This window comes from Oncorhynchus keta, chromosome 36, assembly GCF_023373465.1.
Source record: "Oncorhynchus keta strain PuntledgeMale-10-30-2019 chromosome 36, Oket_V2, whole genome shotgun sequence".
Lineage (NCBI taxonomy): Eukaryota > Metazoa > Chordata > Actinopteri > Salmoniformes > Salmonidae > Oncorhynchus > Oncorhynchus keta.
Window position 1 is genome coordinate 6,401,851 of NC_068456.1, and position 27,081 is coordinate 6,428,931.

General features: G+C 41.3%; 2 protein-coding genes across 10 annotated transcripts in view; one reads left to right on the forward strand and one right to left on the reverse strand.

Annotated features, from left to right (window-relative positions):
• Positions 1-10,417, reverse strand: part of LOC118369537 (E3 ubiquitin-protein ligase MARCHF5-like) — a 50,744-nt gene extending 40,327 nt beyond the window's left edge. For 2 of the 4 annotated variants that reach the window (XR_004822626.2, XR_004822625.2), the window contains exon 1: positions 10,046-10,417. Coding sequence is in view for 2 of the 4 variants with exons in the window: in XM_052498384.1 (XP_052354344.1) it covers positions 10,046-10,089 (44 nt within the window). In the remaining 2 variants the exon portion in view is untranslated. The remainder of the gene's footprint in view (positions 1-10,045) is intronic. The other 2 variants (XM_052498384.1, XM_035753989.2) reach the window with 2 other exon arrangements.
• A 1,462-nt stretch (positions 10,418-11,879) lies between these two features.
• The window catches only part of LOC118369535 (cytoplasmic polyadenylation element-binding protein 3-like), a 63,383-nt gene continuing 48,181 nt past the window's right edge, over positions 11,880-27,081 (forward strand). The window contains exons 1-2 of one of the 6 annotated variants that reach the window (XM_052498377.1): positions 11,880-12,304; positions 13,907-14,751. In XM_052498377.1, coding sequence (XP_052354337.1) covers positions 12,250-12,304; positions 13,907-14,751 — 900 coding nt within the window. In that variant the 5' untranslated portion in view covers positions 11,880-12,249. Of the gene's footprint in view, positions 12,388-13,525; positions 13,702-13,906; positions 14,752-27,081 lie in introns of those variants that run through there. The other 5 variants (XM_052498379.1, XM_052498376.1, XM_052498378.1 and 2 more) reach the window with 5 other exon arrangements.

Here is a 27,081-nt window from a genome sequence, read left to right on the forward strand (position 1 = left end):
AGCGGGCAAAAAAGTTATTTAGTCTGCCTGGGAGCAAGACATCCTGATCCGTGACTGGGCTGGTTTTCTTCTTGTAGTCCGTGATTGACCCTGCCACGTACCTCGTGTCTGAGCCGTTGAATTGAGATTCTACTTTGTCTCTATACTGACACTTAGCTTGTTTGATAGCCTTGCGGAGGGAAGAGCTGCACTGTTTGTATTCGGTCATGTTACCAGTCACCTTGCCCTGATTAAAAGCAGTGGTTCGTGCTTTCAGTTTCACGCGGATGCTGCCATCAATCCACGGTTTCTGGTTAGGGAATGTTTTAAATCATTGCTATGGGAACGTCATCTTCAATGCACGTTCTAATGAACTCGCACACCGAATCAGCGTATTCGTCAATGTTGTTATCTGAAGCAATACGAAACATATCCCAGTCCACGTGATGGAAGCAGTCTTGGAGTGTGGAATCAGCTTGGTCGGACCAGCGTTGGACAGACCTCAGCGTGGGAGCCTCCCGTTTTAGTTTCTGTCTGTAGGCAGGGATCAACTAAATGGAGTCGTGGTCAGCTTTTCCGAAAGGAGGGCGGGGCAGGGCCTTATATGCGTCGCGGAAGTTAGAGTAACACTGATCCAAGGTTTTTCCGGCCCTGGTTGCGCAATCGATATGCTGATACAATGTAGGGAGTCTTGTTTTCAGATCCCCAGATACAATGAATGCAGCCTCAGGATGTATGGATTTGCAACGAGTCAAATAAAGTTCGTTCAGAGCCATTGCTGTGTCCGCTTGGGAGGGAATATATACGGCTGTGATTATAATCGAAGAGAATTCTCTTGGTAGATAATGCGGTCGACATTTGATTGTGAGGAATTCTAATTCAGGTGAACAGAAGGATGAGTTTCTGTATGTATCTTTGATCACACCACGTCTCGTTAGCCATAAGGCATTCGCCCCCGCCCCTCTTCTTACCAGAAAGATGTTTGTTTCTGTCGGCGCGATGCGTGGAGAAACCCGCTGGCTGCACCGCCTCCGATATGGCTCACTGGAGAGACTGTTTCCATGAAGCAAAGAACGTTACAGTCTCTGATGTCCCTATGGAATGCTACTCTTGCTCGGATTTCATCAACCTTGTTGTCAAGAGACTGAACATTGGCGAGAAGAATGCTAGGGAGTGGTGCACGATGTGCCCGTCTCCGGAGTCTGACCAAAAGACCGCCTCGTTTCCCTCTTTTACGGAGTCGGTTTTTTTTGGGTCGCCGCATGGGATCCATTCCGTTGTCCTGGTTGAAAGGCAGAACACAGGATCCGCGTCGCAAAAATCATATTCTTGGTCGTACTGATGGTGAGTTGACGCTGATCTTATATTCAGTAGTTCTTCTCGACTGCATGTAATGAAACCTAAGATGACCTGGGGTACTAATGTAAGAAATAACACGTAAAAAAAAAAAAAACTGCATAGTTTCCTAGGAACGCGAAGCGAGGCGGCCATCTCTTTCGGCGCCGGAAGAGAAATGTAAATACGAGCAATGCAATGCTGCATCTCGCCGGTAGAAACTGTTCATCTACAATTCCCGGTTGTGAGCTAACAATAATATCCAGAATCCATAGGCATTTCAGGACAGAGTACCGCCCCTGTCGAGGTGGATGCTGTTGCGAATAGGTGTCAAAAGGTAGCTAATGTTACTCACTGGACCACCCACTCATTCAAAGAACATCAGCTTGCGAAAACAATTTATTTTTATGTCGAAAGGTTTAGTTATGGTATGGTGCTCAGCACCTGGATGTGCAAACTACAAGCAAGCACAGGCTGCTGGGGTAAGACTTAATTGGTTACCTTACTAAGAAGTCAAGCATCGGTAATGTAGATCATTAGCTAAGGAACTACATTTGTTTATCTAAACCAAAATCTAGCTAGCTTTCATAACACACTGGCTAGACATTCTAAAGCAAATCAATGTAATTAGCCAGTTGCTATCTATTCACGCCACGCTCAAGGTCCTAAACAATATCTTAACCGCCATCGATAAGAAACAATACCGTGCAGCTGTATTCATTGACCTGGCCAAGGCTTTCGACTCTGTCAATCACCACATCCACATCGGCAGACTTGACAGCCTTGGTTTCTCAAATGATTGCCTCGCCTGGCTCACAAACTACTTCTCTGATAGAGTTCAGTGTGTCAAATCAGAGGGCCTGTTGTCCGGGCCTCTGGCAGTCTATGGGGGTGCCACAGGGTTCAATTCTTGGACCGACTCTTCTCTGTATACATCAATGATGTTGCTCTTGCTGCTGGTGAGTCTCTGATCCACCTCTACACAGATGACACCATTCTGTATACTTCTGGCCCTTCTTTGGACACCGTGTTAACAACCCTCCGGTCGAGCTTCAATGACAAACAACTCTCCTTCCGTGGCCTCCAATTGCTCTTGATTACAAGTAAAACTAAATGCATGCTCTTAAATCGATCGCTGCCTGCACCTGCCCAACATCACTACTCTGCTCCGATTTAGAATATGTGGACAACTACAAATACCTAGGTGTCTGGTTACTGTAAACTCTCCGTCTAGACTCACATTAAATCATCTCCAATCCAAAGTTAAATCTAGAATTGGCTTCCTATTTCGCAACAAAGCATCCTTCACTCATGCTGCCAAACACACCCTTGTAAAACGGACCATCCTACCAATCCTCGACTTCGGCAATGTCATTTAGAAAATAGCCTCCTACTCAATAAATTGGATGCAGTCTATCACAGTGCCATCCTTTTTGTCACCAAAGCCCCATATACTACCCACCACTGTGACCTGTACGCTCTCGTTGGCTGGTCCTCGCTTCATACTCGCCGCCAAACCCACTGGCTCCAGGTTATCTACAAGACCCTGCTAGGTAAAGTCCCCCCTTATCTCAGCCCGCTGGTCACCATAGCAGCACCCACCTGTAGCACGTGCTCCAGCAGGTATATCTCTCCGATCACCCCCAAAACCAATTCTTCCTTTGGCCGCCTCTCCTTCCAGTTCTCTGCTGCCAATGACTGGAACGAACTACAAAAATCTCTGAAACTGGAAACACTTATCTCCCTCACTAGCTTTAAGCACCAGCTATCAGAGCAGCTCACAGATTACTGCACCTGTACATAGCCCATCTATAATTTAGCCCAAACAACTACCTCTTTCCCTACTGTATTTATTTTGCTCCTTTGCGCCCCATTATTTCTCTCTACTTTGCACATTCTTCCACTGCAAATCAACCATTCCAGTGTTTTACTTGCTATATTGTATTTACTTCGCCACCATGGCCTATTTATTGCCTTTACCTCCCTTCTCACCTCACTTGCTCACATTGTATATAGACGTATTTTTCTACTGTATTATTGACTGTATGTTTGTTTTACTCCATGTGTAACTCTGTTGTTGTACGTGTCGAACTGCTTTGCTTTATCTTGGCCAGGTCGCAATTGTAAATGAGAACTTGTTCTCAACTTGCCTACCTAGTTCAATAAAGGTGAAATAAATAAATAAACATTTGTTGATGTGATTTGTAACTTTGCAAGCTAAATTAGGTTACGTTAGCTACATCTTACTGGACTTTATCTAAACATTAGCAAGCTAACTAACTATCGCAGAGGCTAATGTGACTGGACTAAGTGTTCTATTTACAACGTCTGATCCCATCAACATCTGCATGCAGCAGCATCAAGCTCAGCACCAGGAACTAGTGGAAGTCACCTTTGCAAAATATTTCCATGACTCCAGGATGAGCAAATAAATATACTGGAGCTAGGCATAAACATGGTCCGTGTCTTCCTGTCATAGTTGGTGTGTTTATCACTTCTGATGTAGTTCTCTATATTATGGAGCCTTAGTTGATCGTTTATGCAAAGCTAGAAGTCTAAATTGGAGGGGATGGTGTTGGTAACTGACTGGTATGTTGGGGGTGGGTATTGTGTGTGAAGGTTAGTATGCATGAGCTCTTGACACGAGGGGGGTGGGTAGATATAGTACCTTGCGTGTCTTGGAGACAAAGTAGTCAAATGTGGTCAAATGTGGCTAATCCCTGACTGGTTAGTGTTTGTCCTACAGACTAATACTGCCGCTGCTGACCTTGAAACAAGCTTTACTAGTACTGATCCTATAGACCCATTGGATGAAAGCTTTCAGCAGGGAACAAGCTCGACATCAGACTGAGAAGAGGAAAAGACAGCACATGGCTGGCAAGAGTCAAAGTGCAGAGTCTATGAGTCCAAGGTCATGGAGTACTGCCAGACCGGCTGCCATTGCCCTACACAAGATGAGGTTCACCAGCTGAAGAACATTCAGGACCCTGCCTGTAAACATTCATACACCTATATTTAGAAGTAATGTGGTATATTGCTCAATAAAAACATTTGTGACCGTAGCCTTTTAACCAAAATATCAGATGAAACTAAATGTTCAGCTGCACCTTCAAGGGCCGGAGGTTACTGTGGTAACAGGGCCATTAAAGTCATGTCACGCGTCTGTGTGAGATTTGGGATGTGACGAGTAGTGGACAGCATTTAATCACTCCAAGCCCAACACTCCTTGCCAGGGCTGAAAGAATGGTGCTACTGCGACACAGCAACCTAAGCACTATTGGACAATTGTGTTTGTGTACAACCAGCAGGAAGATAACCTGGCTCTGGAAAATAACAAAAACGCAGCAACAACTCCCATGATTTAAGTTAACCTTCAATCATTTTGTTTTGCACCATTTCTCAAAACAGGGTAAAGATGGGGTGAAAAGGCACACTTGATTGAGAGATGGGGTGCACGACGGAGTGAATCACAGTCCGATACAAAGACGAGGGTGATGGTACGATTAGTTTTACCTCATCATCTCACGAGTCATGCTTCTGTTTTTTAAGAAGGGCCAGAGGCACTCACACAAAGGCTCCTTTCACTCAGCGGCGGTCACGTGACTGTGGGAAAACTGGAGGTTCCGTTAGCACAAAGGCAGGCGACCGGATCCTGGCCCACAAAAGGTCTTCAATGAAGGTTAAGGTCCGGGGGCTTCCGCATGTCTGACAGCCTTAGTGCCTCCACCCCATAACAAATAGACTCAGTCTGCATCTAATATATTCTACACACCAAACATGCTTGGGCTACCTCTACTCCACAACAAACAAGTAACATCTAGCCTACCTCAACCCCAAACAAATCCTTTGTTGGGCCAACTCCAATCTAACAGATCAAAACACTTGTCTTCTACTACTAACCTAACTCCATAACAACATTGTGTAGCCTACCTCTACTCAATCAAGCGCATACGCCATGACCTTTGTGTATTGTTGCCACCTGCATCGAACAGCAGGGAAAATGTCAGGCTGGGACATGCTATTTGGCATCTGTTTCCAGTCAGACTGGCCTAAGTTACACTGTGAATCCGCAGGAGTCTATATTTTACGGTTTGGCTCAGGGGTCGGAGCCGGTTAACCCAAACCTATGAGTATGCCTTCAACGCTCGCCTCCCCAGGGAAAGCCACAAGACTAGCCACAGCTCATATTTCACGCCCCCAAACCCCATCATTCCAACCTCAAACAGGAGTCACAACAACCAACAGCCAAGACTTTAGAACATTCTTTCTTAAAGTAGTGGGTCGTGGACCCGGTAATGGTGGGTCGCAACGTGTCAGAGTAAATGTATTGATTACTGAAATTGATTTGGCAAAGTATAACTGCGTTCACTGTTCAGTGCACTCTGTGCTTAGCAGCAGTCTCTGCTCAGTTTGGCAGCTGCGCAAGTGGGAGATGCCCGTGCGCTTCGGCGTTAACCAATAACTTTTTTTCTGCCGTTTTCTTCAAGATCACTCCGCGACCCACACGCTGCAGCGCTGTCCTTCAGCAGCAGATGATGCGCTGTCAGCCACTGACTTGTCATTCCCACTCGCCAGCACTCACCACTGTCGTCAAATGACTCAAGCTAGCAAGTTCTGACTGAGCTCCATCGCCATGAAACGCAAATACACCGATGAGTTTCTCTCTTGGTTTCATACCAACTTTGAGAAATAACGAGGAGCGCCCACAATGTGTTTTGTGCAGGGAAGTGCTTAGTAATAAGTCTTTGAAAACAAACAAATTAATAAAACGACACGTCCTGTCCAAACATCCACAGCATGAGGGTAAACACAGGGAGTTCCTTCAGAACAGGGAAGAATGCTTCAGGAAACAGTGTGCCGACAGTGGAAAAGTCAGTCAGCTAGCAAGGCATTGTTGTCATTTTACAACAATAAGCAGAAATAAAGGAGTACTCTCTCTCATAGATGTGAGTTCTTTCAAACAGTCCCCTAGCGTTGTATACAGCTAATAGCTATAGTAAAGTTGGCCAAAGCAAGCTACTGATAACCGTATAGTAACAGTAAATACAGATGAAGACAAAATGATCAGGCCTACTGTATATCCTACTGAAGAAATTTTGTAAACAAATCTAAATTGCAACTGTTACTGTTGAAAAACAAGTATTTTTTTTATTCTGAACTAGAATAAACTGATTGAAGTAAGATGCTTTTAGAGGCAAACACACAAAGTTCTGGGTTGGTAATCTATAGCAGGAAGTGGTATCCTGCCTGACTGAGAAAGCAGTCGATGTTCTGATCCAGTCCGGCACCACATACCTATGCGAGTCAGGATTCTTATCTCTGACACACTTTTTAAAGTACAGAAACAGACTCAACGCTGAGCATGACCTCCATGTTGCACTATCAAAACATGAGTCCAGAATAGACATGCTTGTTGAAAACTTCAACCGGTGTGATTTGATCCGTTTATTCCAGTTCAGAATAAACAAATAGTTACTGTATTTTAAAACGGAGAAAATAAACATGAATAGCTAATTATATGGGTATTTGTTTTTGTCTATATTGCATTTGTTTTAGGCATAAGGGTAATGAAATGTACCAATATTTACACATAGTTGTATATCTTCATAAGCTTGGGTCCCATGATAACACAGAATTTCTCATTTGGGCCCCAGGCTGAAAAAGTTTAAAGAACCCCTGCTTCAGAATATCAAAATCACATTTTGCTGTCCAGTGTCAAAAATATATGAATTGTATGACGTAATTACCTGAAAACAAAGATGGAAACGGAAAACGATAACATAGTATGGCTAATGCCCAACCAAAATAAAAGGGTAGAGAATCATGGAGGTTGTGTGTGCGAGTGTCTCCCTCCTACGTTTGTGAAACACTGCATTGCAGGGGGAACCTGCTGCTAGTGGCAGGCCCAGACAAAAACACGTGGAGCCGTGTGTTTGTCACTGATAGAGCAACAAACACAACCGCCTAAAACGAGGGGAACGTGACATACATCTTCCTGCCATCGGTTTCGTCAAACTCAGGGTTAATGCCTTTGCTCTGAGCATATGCCCCTAAATATTTTGCATGGAATTTTAATTTGGTAGCACCAGTGCACCTCTGCCTGCCATAGAGAATACACCGGCTGCAGATTCATGGCCATCATGCTTGCATCATTACTACAGAGAGAACACAGGGCTCTACACTGACTTTTAAAAATGTATTTTTTTTTTTTTTTTTTTACAAAGAGCATGTTAGGCACACAATGAAAAATGAGACAAAGCCAAAATCCTTAATATTTCTAGAGCACACTGGTGCTCCTAAATACAAAATGTCAGGTGGCACAGAAAAATATTTAGGTGCATATGCAAGTAAAATGGTCACACCGTAGAGCCCAGTAACAGCTCGCTTCTAGCCCAAACCGACCAAATGTTGACCCATAATACCGGTGCAACGTGTTTTTCTTTCTATCGCAGATTGGCAGGACCGCATTTTATACTCATAAACCACGTTGCAGGCTGTTCTAAAATTACTTGCAAGCCGCTAACCTTGCTCAGGCATGTTACATAGCATTAGCTAGCTAACTAACAACCATAGATTATATTTATCATAATATTTGTGGTTACTTTACCAGTAGTATGCAAACACTTGGTAGCATAGAAAGGGAGAGATTCTTCAGGATAAAAGCCTGAAAAGTACCAAGGGTTCATATAAGTCAAGACCCAATCTAGGTTAGGATCAATCTTAAAAATTTAAAATTATAGTGCGTCGAGCTGGCAATTCTTCACATTAATTTCTCAAATATATTTCTTTGTATGCATTTATTTTTCTTCTTGAGAACAAGTGAACAACTCCTTGTAACAAATGTCAGCGGCATGCAGAGCTGTTACACATTTAGCAATCGCAGAGGCTTCCTTCCACTGCACAATAGTTAGGCCTGTCATCAAAAAAAAACATGTTTTCACATTCCAAAAGATCAAATTATGAAATGTCACATGCTTTAGTACAGGGCTACAAATTATGATATTTTTTTTAAAACGGAAAACAGCTCATCTGTGCGTTTCACTTGCGTGCCCAAAGCCGTTCCCGAATTTGCTTTATGGTACACAAGCAGGGACATTCTGGCAAATACAGCCCACAGCGGAAAATAAAACACTGACAAGGTCAGGAGACAGACAACAGGTCTGCTCTACAACCAGAGCAAATCAATAACTCCCCCTGGATCACCACCACAATCCATAGTCACAGCATTCATCACAGGTCTCTAAATTTTAGATGAGCTTCGATTGCAAGGTTTAGCCTAAAACCTCTATGGAAAGTAATCTACGTTATAGGCCTTTTTTTCCCAACTGAAGGAAAGTTGATCAAAGACAACAACGGAGTATTGATTGGCATGTACTGTAGGCCTAAAGTAATTCAACAGCTACAAGAGTAGCTGGCTGCTACAGATAGGTCCATAGTCATCATGGTGCTATGAAGATTGATAACTAACTCACAGTGAATACCAGATTCTCTCTGAAGGTCAAGCAAGCTTGTTGCCATGGCCTCTGAGGTGAGAATGATTAGTCACAGCATTGACAAACAATGGCCAGTACGGCAAAATTAAATTAACTTACTTGACTTAAGCCTACACAGGCCTATTAGATGACATTTTTCAAATCTAGGCCTAACCCACCTGTTTAGGCGGAGCAGAGTATAGAACAGTTTTGTTAACTTGACATACCAGATCAAAATGTTTGTAAGGTTAGGCCCATCTACACTCGGTGGTCAGTTGATTAAGTACACCACCCCATTCACGAAAATGGTTAGCTTCTTCAGACAGCGAGTCACGTGGCAGGGGCCAAAAACAGATACAAATGAACCTTATGGAACAGTGGGGACCACGAAGCAACACAAACAGACATACTATACACATATGCATTTTGTGTTATAGATATGTGGTATAGAGTAGAGGTCTGAGGGAACACAGTTAATATGTTGTGAAATCTGTTATGAATGTATTGTAATGTTTTTTTTAATGTATAACTGCCTTAATTTAGCTGGACCCCATGAAGAGTAGCTGCTGCCTTGGGATCCATAATAAATACAAATACCCCAGTTCATATTGAATGTAAAAGCACAATCTAATTTAAAACAGCATTTCCATTAGTGTTTCACATTGGGTTTAGTCATATTGTAGTAGACCAGCCATTATGGTAAACTTCAGATTTTAACTGGTTTACCTCTGGTAATTGCACATGCAAAATAAATGTGCATCTTGTTATCAGACTCAGGACTGGAGCATACCCAGGTCTGGGCGGGGCCCTGGCAATCCCTGACTAGCGTGAAGGACAAAGCAGTAATACAGGTCAACCACACCTTCATGAAAGGCTTCATTTGAACAGCCAATTCATTTGTGTTTGTTTTCCACCACCTTGACACTACAAAATCCCAATCAGTCCCCTGAGTAGTCAATCAACGGCCAAAAAAAAAGAGAGGTTGCGTGATGATATGGCCATCCTCAGCCAGATAACTCGCGTGACCCCCAGCTCACATCTGATGATGGTCCAGCCCACTGATCCAAACACATGGTTTTAGTTACCAAGATGCATGAAACAATGACTATAGCGTGCAACATATGACTAGCTGAACTACAATACTTGCCACAAGGTAAGAATTAGTAAAGTTATTAACCATGAATCCAAGATCCATCTAACGTTACAATAGCTAGCTTCGCTACTGGTTAGGTAGCTAGCTAACGGTAAACTCAACTCACCTGTCCAAATTCTGTTGCATTACCAATGCGCTCTCTTCCGACATGTGGCCAATAAAAGTAAAACAACAGTACACTCAAACGTGTTGAGTGTATTAATTACATATGCAGGTTAGGTAGTTTGGCCTTGTTGAAAGCGGCGAGGCTTTTTCTGTTGGCACGAAGTCGAAGAGGTTAACGTTAGCTAGCCGGCTAACTTGTCTAACCGAAATGAACTAGCTAAAACTTGAACTATAAACCAGTTCCTTTGCAGTCATAACTAATGATTTTACAACTCGATGCTTCATCTACGGTTTCAGTGTAATAGTTTGCTAAAAACACATTTTTAACGCTTCGGCGCGACCGCTTGACTCAATTGACTGGCTCTCTCTATGAGGTAACGCACGGGAACTCCTGGTGCGTATTACGTCACCAACAATAACAAGCCCGTCAGAGGCTGAGAAATCACAGTTACAGGATGCCTGGGATATGTAGTCCGACCCGAGTTTTACTCCTTCATGTTGCCAAATAAATATCTAATTAATTAATGCTCTAACTTGTGCAGGCGGACCTACCTAAGAGGCACCAAGCCTACTTGGGAAGACGAGCATCATGAAGATACACATATGGCTACAGAATACTTCGTATTGCGGTAGGTTGCATTTATTATAGCGCTCTGTAGCGTTATTACGCCACACGCTTCGGGCAGTGCATATGAGTGCTCAGTTGTATCTTTATTCTAAAAATTTGCTTGGTTAAAATGACTGCAAAATGTTGCAACAGTTTTAGCAGTCATGGAAGATATTGTGCAAATGTGATCTGGCATACATCCCCCTCCCACACCCCCTAATTACATGGGTCTGTGGTAGGTGAAGAAAAGAAGCCTCGTCTAATGTAGCTATTAAAATATCGCCTGTCAGACTACTCTATTCCAGCTGGCTGATAAACGTTATTCGATTCAGCACAGATTTTTTTTTGTACCAACTTTAACTTGTCAATACTACCTCAAATTCCTACTTGGAAGACAATGTCTTCTACTTCCATGTCTATAGTTGCAGGGGTTTTGTTTGAATTTAGAAAATGCTCAGTTAAATGTTTTGTTCCATGAAATAATCAATGTGTACACTGCCATTTTATCTATTTCAAATATTCTCATTAATTGAGACAGGCAGGTGTCCACCCCAAAGTGCTGCATGTCATGATACTCACCTGTCTCGATCAGTGAGAGAATTTGAAATAAACAATAGTGGCATACTAATTGCTGGATTACTTAATGGAGCAAAAAAAAATGATCTCATTTTTAATGTAGCATTTTCTAAATTTAAATGACACCTCGCAACTAGACATGAACGTTCTAGAAGACACTGGTTGTATTCCAAATCAGGAATTGAGGATGTATTAAACTGGGTGGTTCGAGCCCTGAATGCTGATTGGCTGACACCCGTGGTATATCAGACCATATACCACGTATGACATAATTTTTTACTGCTCTAATTACATTGGTAACCAGTTTATAATAGCAATAAGGCACCTCGGGGGTTTGTGATATGGGCAATATACCACGGCTAAGGGCTGTATACCACGTCTCCTCGGGCCTTATTTCTTAAACGGCTAATGGAGCATCACATTGGCCATTACTATTACTATTAAGTCACATCTAGCTCACGAAAACCTCCCTCTAAGGTTTTCAAGCAGTTAGCATCGCCCACGGCTGTCTATGAACTAAAATTCTGACGCTGTGTTTTACTGGTTTTAGAAACGTCAACTATTGCTTGCTAAATGGTTTGAAATGTATGGCCTTTATCTTTCAGATCAGCGATGAATAATCTTTCAAATAAAACAGATGCACTTACTGTGGCAGATTTGCACAGTTCCATATGCTGTGTTTGCCTCAAGTCAATGAACTACACTTTCTCCCCATTTAGGCTTACACACAGGTGTTTGTAGCACGCTAGATCGCTACTTAGCACAGGCTGCCGCCTCCTAAACAAGCGCTGTAACATTGAGATATGGCCTTGGGAACACTAACCCTATTTACCGGCTATGAATGGGTTAACGATGATAGTCAATAAAAGTCATATTTAAATACTAGCCTGATTTAATGCAAAAATGCATGGGCCTACATTCAAAACAAAAGCTGACCAAAACAATAGTATTTTTTTCGACCAAACTTTGCATTCCGGACAAGTTACACTAATAAACTACATTTCCCTGAAGCCTCCTCATCCATGCGCCGCAGTCGATCAGCTGTTGAAGCAACTGCTGACTACCTCCGGACGAAGGGTAACTCATTTGTCATATCTTAACCCAGACGAGGCAAACAGAAATAGCGTTATTTACAGAGTCCCAAAGGGTGAAAGATAAAGGTAAATTGAGTTTCATGTGAGATAGAAAACCGACACGGGTGTGCATGCTGTTGCGGTGTTTGTTTGGTGATAACGTTACCTGTACAATTGTGGGTCGGATACGAATTTTTAATAGCCCGCTTGTGAATGTATCTCATGTCTGGTATAACCAACGCGAAAGGAAGATACGATTTTTTTTGTTTGTCGAAATTGGTGCATTGTTTTTCTTTTAGGCTGGTTAACTGCACCCGTATTTGGTTACTTGATGACCATGAACATGCAGCGTTTATGCATCGAGGATAAAACAAGGATTAAGCACTGTACAAAATTCTGTGCAATATTTTACTTTCTACGAGAAGTCTACGTCACACCTGTTAGGAATAGGATATTCTAAAAACCTGAGAATTAAAATGATGTGCTCAACATACATTTGGCTGGCTACTGTGGGACTCGTTTTAGCCTATTCTGAATACTTTCTAAATATCACACTGTGGCTTTATTAGGCCACAGTTATCTTGAATGGTTCATAATTAAAATGGAAAATAAACCGTGCAGTATTCCTGACTCATTCAAAGGTGCGCTTGCAAGCAGAATGATTTTAATATTAGTAAATGTATTACCAGCGATGGGCCTAATTGTGTCTGATTATGCTAACGGCCAGAATAAACTTTTATAAAGAGTTTATGATAGCCTTAAAATACGAAATTAACCAAATGTAATAAATATTATTTTGATCAATGCAGGCAGGCATGAAAGAGGCGCGACACTGCTCCTCTAGGCTTTTGTGAACATAGATATGCGTCTCTGTTATAGCACCCATTTGCACCCTACTCAGAAAATCTGCATATAAAAAAGGTGACAGAAAAATGTACCAAGTTTAATGCAGTAATTGAAGCTGCCTCTTATCGTAATCTCTATAACATTCATGCTTTTAGGGTGAAGCTTGTTAGCCTATGTAGCAAGCTGTTTTGTGAAGTCATTTAAACATGTAGCTCATGTCTTGCCTACTACTAGGCCAATGCCATACAAAAGTGCATCATCTCTTATGCAGTTATCATTGTCATGGAAACCTAAAACAAAACAAAAAAGTCAATTTAGCTAAGAAGTGGGTGGGTCAAGGTGGTGTGTCTCTTTAACCTTGAAGGATGCAGCAGCTGTATTTTTTTGCAAATTAATTCAGGGTTGGTTCTAGGGAGAAAAATAAACAGGAACAAGAATCAGTCTCACATTGCAGTTTGGAGTTTCTGGGTAAAGGAAAACAAGACATGGTGAATATCGGTGTCCTCCACGTGTCTCTCCCGCACACATCCGAGTGGATCGCTGGCGTCAGAAAGGGTGAAACTATTTAACCTCTTGCTGAAGTGCACTTTATTATAATACACCAGCAGTATTTGATTTTTTTCTAAATGGATGATCACTAATTCACCTCCAGCAGCAGAAAAATTCCTCCACTGAGTTCTCTCTGAAATATCACAACAGCCCAGAGAGGCTAGTCTGACATTCTCAATGGTAAATAACTTATCTGTTTTCCCCGTTTCAGCTCAGCAAACCATGCAGGATGATTTACTGATGGACAAAAACAAAGCCCAACATCAGCAGCTAGATCCAGCAGTAGACCCTCCCTCCACCCCGACCCCTTCGGATCCCCCTACATTAGATGAGAGCCCGTCGAGTGTGAGCAACCAAGCAGCTTCAGCTCTCAACAAAGAGAAAGTGCCGATGGAGTCTCCGATCCTGCCAGGCTTGAGTTTTCATCAGCCGCAGGAAACCGGTGGCACCCTGTCCCCCTCATATGGTAGCACTTGGTCTACTGGAACTACGAACACCGTGGACGACAATTTTAATCAAGGAATACCCTCTGTGAACGGAACAATGCTTTTCCAGAACTTCCCCCACCACATAAATCCGGTATTTGGAGGCAATTTCTCACCTCAGCTTGGCTTGGCACAGTCTCAGCATCCACAGCAGCAAGCCCAGCACCAGCCAGCGCAGCAACGGAGATCCCCTGTTAGCCCCAACCACGGTCCTTTTCCACGGAGAAACGCTTACAGTCACCAGTCTGTCATGAATAGCAAGGCTTTTTCACCTGCCTCATCTTCGGGTTGGAATAATCACCAAAATGCCACTTGGAGCACAGCCTCCAATCCATGGAGCGGTCTCCAGGCAGGCAGGGACCCGCGAAGAGCTGTGGGAGTCGGGGTTGGTGTGGGGGTCGGTGTAGGGGTGCCTCCTTCCATGAACCCCATCTCCCCGATGAAAAAGCCCTATTCTAGCAACGTTATAGCACCCCCAAAATTCCCGAGAGCTGGTCTCCTCACACAGAAATCTTGGATGGAGGACAACGCCTTAAGGATGGACAACAGCAACAATATGCTGCCTTTTCAGGTATGTTTGGCCTAATAATAAGGAAACCTTAATCCAATTTTAAACATTTTCATAATAAACAATATTGGTATGTAAATTAAATGCAAGGGGCACAAGTGTTAGAATATGATGATGATGACTTGTCCACGTCATGAGAGAACTTCTGAAACTGTAGAAGTAGCCTATAGCCATATGTATGCTAATAGGTTGCATTTAAACAATATTAAAGAAGTGTCATAATGGATTGTTTAGTATGTGATTAGTCTATTATGACCTTATTATAAGGTTTCTATGCATAATCTACTATTTTCCATCGGTGTCAGCACAGAAATAGAATGAATAGAACGGCCCTCCCCATTCAAGTCAGTGATGGCATAAGGGTTGACTGACAGCCATTTTGTGTGTACTCATTGGAGCAAAGCAGGAAGTGTGCCCATCAATCATTTGTGCTGTGATTTGTTGAAGCAACTCAACTGACCTTAAAGAAAAATACATTTAGAATCATTTGAATGAACATTATGTTACCATGTCAATTATTGCATCACAATACCAGGCACCCATTGCATGTGTACCCATGAGTTTACTTGTCAAATTGCCAGGATTAGAGGTTCCTAGCCCATTCTATTAATGATATTTCTATGGTCGGGGGACTGACTCCATTGAGAAATGGCTCTGGAGTTCACTGATGGAGTTTGTGATTATTGAAGAAAATTCTTTAATAATAGCTCTTAAAGGGCGATATTTAGTCTAGTGGGTGGTAGGTCTTCGATATACTGCTCTCATATGATTATACTGTGTAACCAAATGATTATGTAAGTATCCGCTTCGCGATACATTATTAGTCATAATTGCATTGTAACAGTGACGTATGAAACATTGTTGAGAGTCCACCCCCTCTCTTGTTTTACTGTGCAAACTTTTCACTTTGTCACTATAGCCTGATGTGCCGTAGACAGTAAGTAGTTCAGTTTATTCAGGCCTAGTTATTTTAAAAAGCTATAGACAGAAATTAAAGAATGCACTAGGCTACAGTCACTTGACAACCAAGTAATGAACAGTGCCGGTTCAGTAAACTGTGATTCTATAGATCTTTTAAAAATATTTTTTATATATATTTTTTTACTTTGAAAAGCTTATCTAAAAAGGCCAAGGGGAAAGAAAAGGTCCCTTTCTGAGTCATTAACTAAATACTTTTACACTATTTTAAAGGAGAGTACTAGAATGCTGCCAATGGAAGTCACGTTTTCCATGCCTAGTTTGCCAGGACTGCAGTGGAGATAACCTAGGAGTTATGTGTGCTTTTCGTCAGTGATAGGTGCTGTCTCAGCGCAGCCTACTCTGATGTCTACAGCTACGTCAGACACACCAATGAAATGCCATCCTATCTGCCCATTTCTATTTTAGCTACCACTGGGCCTGAGACATCTCCTTTTTCCAAAAGCAGATACAAAGGCATTGTTCAATGAAGATACAGCGACTTCAGAAACTATTCACAGCCTTTTTACTTTTTCCAAATTTTGTTGTTACAAACTGTACTCAAATGTACAGGTGGAAGAACTATTTTAACTATTTAGAAAATGTTTGAAAAATAAAAACCCTAATATTTTGATTAGATAAGTATTCAACCCCCTAAGTCAGATATGGCAGCTAGCCAAGCATTTAGGAGCATTGGGCCAGTAACCGAAAGGTCTCTGGTTTCGAATACCTACGTTTATTCTTTCAGTGAAATACTGAACCGTTCTGTATTTTATCTAACGGGTGGCATCCCTAAGTCTAAATATTCTTGTTATATTACACAACCTTCAATGCTATGTCATAATTACGTAAAATTCTGGCAAATTAGTTCGCAATGAGCCAGGCGGCCCAAACTGTTGCATATACCCTGACTCTGCGTGCAATGAACGCAAGAGAAGTGACAATTTCACCTGGTTAATATTGCCTGCTAACCTGGGTTTCTTTTAGCTAAATATGCATTTTTAAAAATATATACTTCTGTGTATTGATTTTAAGAAAGGCATTGATGTTTATGGTTAGGTACGCATTGGAGCAAGGACAGTACGCATTGGAGCAAGGACAGTACGCATTGGAGCAAGAACAATACGCACCGCATCGATTATATGCAATGCAGGACACGCTCGATAAACTAGTAATATCATCAACCATGTCTAGTTAACTAGTGATTATGATTGATTGTTTTTTATAAGGTAAGTTTAATGCTAGCTAGCAACTTGCTTACTGCATTTGTGTAACAGGCAGGTTCCTCGTGGAGTGCAATGAGAGGCAGGTGGTTAGAGCTTTGGACTAGTTAACTGTAAGGTTGCAAGATTGAATCCCCCGAGCTGACAAGGTAAAAATCTGTCGTGCTGCCCCTGAACAAGGCAGTTAACCCACCGTTCCTAGGCCGTCATTGAAATGAAGAATGTGTTCTTAACTGACTTGCCAAGTTAAATAAAGGTGTAAAAAAAAAAAAAAATACAGATTTCCGATTGTTATGAAAACTTGAAATCGGCCCTAATTAATCGGCCGACCTCTACTGCTAACAATGCTCACTTAATTTCTGTAATTTATTTTAAACTCATTGCAGCACAGTTTTCCCTGATGGTACTTGTTTTGTGAATAACTTTTGTCTCCCAAATCCTGAACAGCTAGTTACTAAATCATTGCAACTACAATGTCCAAATTAGGACTCACAGACAGCTATTGGAGAGTGTTTTTCACTGAAAACATATGAATTTGTGACGTACCTTAGGGATTGCTAATTACTGATCCATGTATCTCTCATTTACAGATTCGGTGTCAGAAGAATGTTCACTGTGACTAGCAGGCAATGGTGTCATCTGTCATTAGTTGTCTTGTGTTCTCAAATATTGTCATAAATAGATCTATCTATATTAGTACCAGTCAAAAGTTTGAATACACCTACTCATTCAAGGGTTTTTCTTTATTTTTTTTATTTTTTTTAATGAAGACATCAAAACTATGAAATAACATATATGGAATCATGTAGAAAGCAAAAAAAGTGTTAAACAAAATCAGAATATATTTGAGATTCTTCAAAGCAGCCACCCTTTGACATCTTTACACACTCATGGCATTCTCTCAACCAGCTCTCATGAGGAATGCTTTTCCAACAGTCTTGAAGGAGTTCCCACATATGCTGAGCACTTGTTGGCTGACTTTCCTTCACTCTTGTGTTCCAACTCATCCCAAACCATCTCAATTGGTTTGAGGTCATGTGATTGTGGAGGCCAGGTAATCTGATGCAGCTCTCCATCTCGGTCAAATAGCCCTTACACAGTCTGGAGGTATGTTTTGAGTCCTTGTCCTGTTGAAAAACAAATGATAGTCCCACTAAGCGCAAACCAGATGGCGTGGCATGGTGTATCACTGCAGAATGCTCTGGTTAAGTGTGCCTTGAATTCTAAATAAATCACGAACGGTGTTTCTGGCAAAGCACCATCACACCGACTCCATGTTACAAGGTGGGAACCACCACATGCAGAAATCATCTGTTCACCTACTCTGCGTCTCACAAAGACACGGAGGTTGGAACCAAAAATCTCAAATTTGGATTCACCAGACCAAAGGACAGATTTCCTCTGGTCAAATGCTCATGTTTCTTGCCCCAAGCAAGTCTCTTCTTCTTATTGGGGTCCTTTTAGTCATGGTTTCTTAGCAGCAATTTGACCATGAAGGCCTGATTCACGCAGTCCCCTCTGAACAGTTGATGTTGATGTCTGTTACTCTGAATTCTGTGACTGATTTATTTGGGCTTCAGTCTGAGGTGCAGTTAACTCTAATGAAATCCTCTGTAGTAAAGGTAACTCTGGGTCTTCCTTTCCTGTGGCGGTCCTCAGAGTCAGGTTCATCATACCGCTTGGTTTTTGCGACTGCACATGAAGCAACTTTCAAAGTTCTTGACCTTTTTCTGGGTTGCCTATCCTTCATGTCTTAAAGTAATGATGCTGTCATTTCTCTTTGCTTATTTGAGCTGTTCTTGCCATAATATGCACTTGGTATTTTACCAAATAGGGCTATCTTCTGTATACCACCCCTACCTTGTCACAACACAACTGAATGGCTAAAACTCATGAAGAAGGGAAGAAATTCCACAAATGAACTTTTAACAAGGCACACCTGTTAATTGAAATGCATTCGATGTGACTGCCTCATGAAGCTGGTTGACAGAATGCCAAGAGTGTGCAAAGTTCTCATCAAGGCAAAGGGTGGCTACTTTGAAGAATCTCAAATTAAATATTTTTAGATTTGTTTAACACTTTTTGGGGGCACTACATGCTTCCATACTTGTTTATTTTATAGTTTTTATGTCTTCACTATTATAATACAATGTAGAAAATAGTAAAAATAAAAAATCCTTAAATGAGTAGGTGTGTCAACTTTTGACTTGTGCTTATACTAACCCTTAAAGTTTGGGTTCATGTAGGAATTCCTTGTTTTTTTTTTAAAGAAAAGCTCTTGTGGGGGGGGGCGTAAAATACGATTTCAAATTGATCAGAAATACAGTGTGGACATTGTTAATGTTGTAAATGACTATTGTAACTGGAAACTGTTTATTTTTTTAATGGAATTTTTGCATTTGCGTACAGAGACCCATTATCAGCAACCATCACTCCTGTGTTCCAATGGCACGTTGTTAGCAAATCGAGGTTTACCATTTTAAAAGGCTAATTGATCATAAGAAAACCCTTTTGCAATTGTTAGCACAGCTGAAAACTGTTGTTCTGATTAAATAAGCAAGAAAACTGGCCTTCTTTAGACTAGTTGAGTATCTGGAGCATCAGCATTTGTGGGTTCGATTACAGGCTCAAAAAAAAAAAAAATATATATATATATATATATATATATATATATATAATTCTACCTTTTATTTAACTAGGCAAGTCAGTTAAGAACAAATTCTTATTTTCAATGACGGCCTAGGAACAGCAGGTTAACTGCCTGTTCAGGGGCAGAACAACAGATTTGTACCTTGTCAGCTCGGGGGTTTGAACTTGCAACCTTCCGGTTACTAGTCCAACACTCTAACTACTAGGCTACCCTGCCGCCCCACATCAGAAAAGCAGAAACCTTTGTTTGCAATTACAGAGATCATACGTTTCCTGTAGTTCTTGACCAGGTTTGCACACACTGCAGCAGGGATTTTGGTCCACTCCGCCATACAGACTTTCTCCAGATCCTTCAGGTTTCGGGGCTGTCGCTAGGTAATACAGACTTTCAGCTCCCTTAAGATTTTCTATTGGGTTCAGGTCTGGAGACTGGCTAGGCCACTCCAGGTCCTTGAGATGCTTCTTACGGAGCCACTCCTTAGTTGTGTGTTTTGGGTCGTTGTCATGCTGGAAGACCCAGCCATCTTCAATGCTCTTACTGAGGGAAGGAGGTTGTTGGCTAAGATCTCACGATACATGGCCCCATCCATCCTCCCCTCAATACGGTGCAGTCATCCTGTCCTCTTTGCAGAAAAGCATCCCCAAAGAATGATGTTTCCACCTCCATGCTTCACGGTTGGGATGGTGTTCTTTGGGTTGTACTCATCCTTCTTCCTCCAAACACAGCGAGTGGAGTTTAGACCAAAAAGCTCTATTTTTGTCTCATCAGACCACATGACCTTCTCCCATTCCTCCGCTGGTTCATCCAGATGGTCATTGGCCAACTTCAGACAGGCCTGGACATGCGCTGGCTTTAGCAGGGGGACCTTGCGTGCGCTGCAGGATTTTAATCCATGATGGCGTAGTGTGTTACTAATGGTTTTCTTTGAGACTGTGGTCCCAGCTCTCTTCAGGTCATTGACCAGGTCCTGCTGTGTAGTTCTGGTCTGATCCCTCACCTTCCTCATGATCATTGATGCCCCACGATGTGAGATCTTGCATGGAGCCCCAGACCGAGTGTGATTGACCGTCATCTTGAACTTCTTCCATTTTCTAATAATTGCGCCAACAGTTGTTGGCTTCTCACCAAGCTGCTTGCCTATTGTCCTGTAGCCCATCCCAGCCTTGTGTAGGTCTACAATTTTATCCCTGATGTCCTTACACAGCTCTCTGGTATTGGCTATTGTGGAGAGGTTGGAGTCTGTTTGATTGAGTGTGTGGACAGGTGTCTTTTTATACAGGTAACGAGTTCAAACAGGTGCAGATAATACAGGTGGAGAACAAGAAGCCCAACAGGTCTGTGAGAGCCGGAATTCTAACTGGTTGGTAGGTTATCAAACACTTACTGTTTGTCATGCAATAAAATGCACATGAATTACTTAAAAATCATACAATGTGATTTTCTGGATTTTTGTTTTAGATTCAGTCTCTCACAGTTGAAGTGTACCTATGATAAAAATTACAGACCTCTACATGCTTTGTAAGTAGGAAACACTGCCGATTTTGCAGGTTATCAAATACTTGTTCTCCCCACTGTATATGCGCAAGATTGAAACATTTAAAGTATTTTGCTGATTTAGTTCATATAAGGAAGTCAGTAAATTGAAATAAATGCAATAGGACCTAATCTATGGATTTCACATGACTATGGATCTCCACCCACTGGGTAGCCAGGCCCAGCCATTAAGAATTTGTTTTTCCCCACAAAGGGCTTTCATTACAGACAGAAATGGTCCTCAGCAGTGGCCTTTTATTGTCCACAGCACTAGGTGCATCTGTGTTATGATCATGCTGTTTAATCAGCTTCTTGATATGCCACACCTGTCATGTGGATTGATTATCTTGACTGAGGATAAAATGCTCACTAACAGGGATGTAAACATGTGTGCACAACATTTTAGAGGTTTTTGTGCATATTGAAAAATTCCTGCAATCTTTTATTTCAGCTCATGAAACATGGAACCAGAACTTTACATGTTGCGTTTCATATTTTTGTTCAGTATAATACATATCTCCACTATAGGCTACTTTGAACATGCTCCAACCTCAAATGGGTGAATCCGCTCTCGTACTCACTGAGTGGGCAGTATTTGTTCATTCACTCAAAAGGAAGAACCACGGGGAAGGTAGTGTGAGCCAAAATGTGAAACCGTTGCAGGGAACAACGTGCCAATGGAACCTGTTAAAATTCGAACCTGATTGAAACATATTGAGTAGATGAAGATAACTATTGTCTGTTATTCTCTTTTTAACCCCTCTCCCTTTGCCACTATTTATCTCACTTTTTATTTCATTATGGAGCCTCTAATCTTTTTGCTCTCTATTTAGCTAGCTCGTGGAGGTGGTTATGACAAAGACAAGGTCAAGGGGGCACATGTCAGAGGCTGAGTGCCCTGGTTGCTAAAGTGAAATTCAGGCAAAGGAGCTATCAAACCAAGCACAAACTCTTGGAGAAGAGTGGTTTAAAGTCACTTCAGAGTATCACCAGGGTCATATTATTTAGGGCACACTAGCAAAGCATTTTATGCCAAAATTGTGGGAAACTTATTCTCGTGAACCATAAGTCCAAATCAGTATGTAGGACCATGTTAGATCTCTTCTTAGCTTGAGAAAAGTTAATGGATTGGTTAAGAGATGGCTGAGTTATTGATAAATCATGAAATCAGATTTTACATGTCCATTTAAATCCTTTGTAAATCCACTTCACAATGGTCTATCAACTCAACATTTTATGGTCATCAAATACACTACCATTACAATGTTACGTTTGGGATTGATATCTTAAAAATAAGGAAACTATTAACAATTCACTTTTTGGACAATGTAACGCTAATTCTTAAAATAATCATAAAATAAAAAATTGTCTTCCAATGGACTTAGTCAGATTCACTCAATGTCATCTTTGAACTCATCACAATAATCCTTAAAGAGTTTGATAATATAATGTTATAGCAGTCAAAGATGGCCACACTATACCAGTAGATCAGGGGTCTCCAACCTTTTCTAGTATGAGAGCTACTTACATTTTTTGAATCACTTTTTTCTCTAATTGCTTTCAAATAAGCACATTCTTCTCCTCTCCTCTGCAACACTTTCTCCTTCATGCTATGTAAAATAATGGTTAACTTCTTATGGCGGAACCCTAGACAACATTCCGCTGAAAAGGCAGTGTTTTTAAGAAATATCTAACTTTCACACATCAACAAGTGCACTACACCAAATTAAAGTCACTTCTTGTTAATCTACCCATCGTGTCCGATTTCAAAAAGGCTTTACAGCGAAAGCACAACATATGATTATGTTAGGTCAGAGCCAAGTCACAAAAACACAGACATTTTTCCAGCCAAAGATAGGAGTCACAAAAAGCAGAAATATAGATCAAATGAATCACTAACCTTTGATCTTCATCAGATGACACTCATAGGACATTATGTTACACAATACATGTTCGATAAAGTGCATATTTATATCCAAAAATCTCAATTTACATTGGCGCGTTACGTTCAGTAATGTTTTGCTTCCAAAACATCCGGTGATTTTTGCAGAGAGCCACATCAATTTACAGAAATACTCATAATAAACATTGATAAAAGATACATCTATTAAACTTCTCCTTAATGCCACCACTGTGTCAGATTTGAAACATTCTTTACAGAAAAAGCAAACCATGCAATAATCTGAGTACGGCGCTCAGACGACAAAACAAGCCAGAGATATCTGCCATGTTGGAGTCAACATTAGTCAGAAATGGCCTCCCGGGTGGCGCAGTGGTCTAGGGCACTGCATCGCAGTGTTAGCTGTGCCACTAGAGACTCTGGGTTCGCGCCAATTGTCCGTGGTACGACGCACAATTGGCCTAGCGTCGTTGGGGAGGCTTTGGCCGGTTGGGATATCCTTGTCTCATCGCGCAATGGCTACTCCTGTGGCGGGCCGGGCGCAGTGTACGCTAACCAGGTCGCCAGGTGCACGGTGTTTCCTCCGACACATCGGTGCGGCTGGCTTCCGGGTTGGATGCGCGCTGTGTTAAGAAGCAGTGCGGCTTGGTTGGGTTGTGTTTCGGAGGACACATGGCTTTCGACCTTCGTCTCTCCCGAGCCCGTACGGGAGTTGTAGCGATGAGACAAGATATTAACTACTAACAATTGGATACCACGAAATTGGGGAGAAAAGGGGGTTAAAAAAAATAAAAACAGTCAGAAATAGCATTATAAATATTCACTTACCTTTTAATGATCTTTTTCAGAATGCACTCTCAGGAATCCCAGTTCCACAATAAATGTTTGATTTGTCAGATAAAGTTAATCATTTATGTCCAAATTCCTCCTTGTTGTTAGCTCGTTCAGCCCAGTAATCCAACTTCATGACGCGCGATCACTAGGTGCAGACAAAAAGTCCCACAATTCTGTTACAGTCCGTAGAAACATGTCAAACCATGTATAGAATCAATCTTTTAGGATGTTTTTAACAAATCTTCAATAATGTTCCAACCGGAGAATTCCTTTGTCTTCAGAAATGCAATGGAACGCGAGCTGACTCTCATGTGAACGAGCGTCACGAGCTTGTGGCACTCTGCCAGACCACTGACTCAAAGAGCCCTTATGAGCCCCTCCTTTACAGTAGAAGCCTCAAACAAGGCTCTAAAGACTGTTGACATCTAGTGGAAGCCTTAGGAAGTGCAATATGACCCCATAGACACTGTTTTCAATAGGCCAAGCATTGAAAAACTACAAACCTCAGATTGCCCACTTCCTGGATGGATTTTTCTCATGTTGTCGCCTGCCATATGAGTTCTGTTATACTCACAGACATCATTCAAACAGTTTTAGAAACTTCAGAGTGATTTCTATCCAAATAATAATATGCATATATTAGCAACTGGGACTGAGGAGCAGGCAGTTTACTCTTGGCACGCTTTTCATCCAAACATGAAAATGCTGCCCCCTATCCCAAACAGGTTCATAAACAACTCTTAGGGGAGTCCTATACAATCTCTGATTTTGTTTCTCCCAAAATCAGTTTTCTGTTTTTATTTTTCTGGGCCCCAAAAAAATGTCACACTCAAATGTACAATTGTTCATAGAGAAACAACGGAATTGAATGTTCTGAGTCCATGTTGATACTTAAATCAAATGAGAATAAAACATTTTTAGGTCTTGAAGATAAATAACAAATGTAGCTTTTTGTTGTGTATTAATTCCCCTTGAATTGCGCATCTGGCCCATTTTATATGCATCTACGAGTAGGCTTGGGTGGTATCCAATTTTCATACCAACTTTGTGCCATACCGGGATATTTGGTAATACCGGCACTGAGCACAAGGGGTGCATATTGTATTTAGAAGATTAGCAATGCTAACAAGTTCATGTCATATCCCATAGAGAATGCTCACTAAATGCTAATGAGCGCATTGCTAACATTTTATACGGGCTCTGAGCTAATGTATTTGCAGCTCAAAGGTATACAAGTAACTCAAATTATTTTTACAGTGTGCTGCACACATAAAATACATATTAGACTGCAAGGCTCTTGATCCTGGTGGGGATTCTCTGCTGTTACCAAGTGAAACTTGATTTTGGAAGAAGCTAACCACTTTAGCTAAATTAGCAAACCAAATGCACAATCCTTTTGTATTTTTTTGGTCGATTAACTTAATAGTTGTAAGATATCTAGCTGATAAGCATTTAGATGTGAATTCCACACTGTTGCTAGATCACCTGGCTGCACAACAGTGAGTGACTTAAAAGGCTCGAGTCTCTGGTTTTTGTGTGTTTGTAAACAAGCACCACGTGACTGGAGTGACAGGTGAAATTAAGTATGCACTCTTTATTTCCCAACTTATTGCACAAGTTAACTGCAGATATTTACTTAAATGTAGCTACAAATATTCACATTCATAAAAACGTCAAATTTGTTTCAACGCTATTGAGGGTATTTAAAAACCATCCCGTGGCTATTTTGAAATACCCCGCTATACTACCCAAGCCTACTAGCGAGTGAGAAATATGCTGTCTAATGTGCCAGTCTAGCGATGGTTCTGTACTGCTGCTGTTCATTTCATGGCAAAGTTTGCAAGTAACAAATAATAGATACAAATGATATACTTACTCATGATATACAGTTGAAGTTGGACGGTTACGTACACTTAGGTTGGTGTCATTAACTCGTTTTTCAACCACTCCACAAATTTCTTGTTAACAAACTATAGTTTTGGCAAGTCTGTTAGGACATCTACTTTGTGCATGACACGTTTAATTTTTCCAACAATTGTTTACAGACAGATTATTTCACTTATAATTCAATGTATCACAATTCCAGTGGGTCAGAAGTTTACATACGCAAAGTTGACTGTGACTTTAAACAGATTGGAAAATTCCAGAAAATGATGTCATGGCTTTAGAAGCTTCTGATAGGCTGATTTACATAATTTGAGTCAATTGGAGGTGTACCTGTAGATGTATTTCAAGACCTACCTTGAAACTCATTGGCTCTTTGCTTGACATTATGGGAAAATCAAAAGAAATCAGCCAAGACCTTGTAGACCTCCACAAGTCAGGACAATGAACCCAAGCTTACTTCCAAAGTTGTGGCAAAATGGCTTAAGGACTACAAAGTCAAGGTATTGGAATGGCCATCACAAAGCCCTGACCTCAGTCCTATAGAAAACTTCCGACTTCAACTGTACTTCTTCTAGGTAAGCCTACTTTGCAGTTATCATTTTAATTGCGAATGTTTTGGGTAAAGTATTTGTCAACCCTCAAGATGGTTATCACATTAACTCGCTACGCAAGAAGTGATAGGGATGTGCGCACCACACAGACTGATGGGCAATATTGCTGGAAACTGTCAGATATTGTTTCACTTGGCTTTTTTTTAGCCAATAGTGGCTAACCAGGGGTGGGATAATGTTGCGTTGATAGTAGCTGTGAACTTGCAGTGTCTGATACATTTTGAGATTCGTTTATGACATGTTAAAATGTAATGTACTTTCAGAATTGTTTGGCGAGCTACTCATAGGTGGGTTGCTAGGTACTGGTAGCTCGTGATTGACCTGTTGGAGACCCCATGCAGTAGATTATACTAAAAATACTATTCATGAACCATGTGACAAATGACACCAAATGTGGAATGCAGGCCCATGGTACATGTCTTGATTTAGTTTGAAAAGCTAAGGGATTGGTCAAAAGATGGCTGAGTTATTGACACACAAAAAAAGATTTTACGTGCCAATCTAAACCACTGTAAATGTATGACACAGTGGGCTATCAACTTAACTTGTCCTCGCTATCATGGATGTCCCTAAAACGAACCAAAATGAATTTGGTAATTATATCTTTAATAAACAAGACGGCTCTTAACAACTCATTCTTTGCATATGTAACACTAATGCTCAAAATCTTGCAATCATCTTCTCCTCAAGAACCATACGTCAGATTCACTCCAAATTGTTTTGTTCTGTTTGAATTGT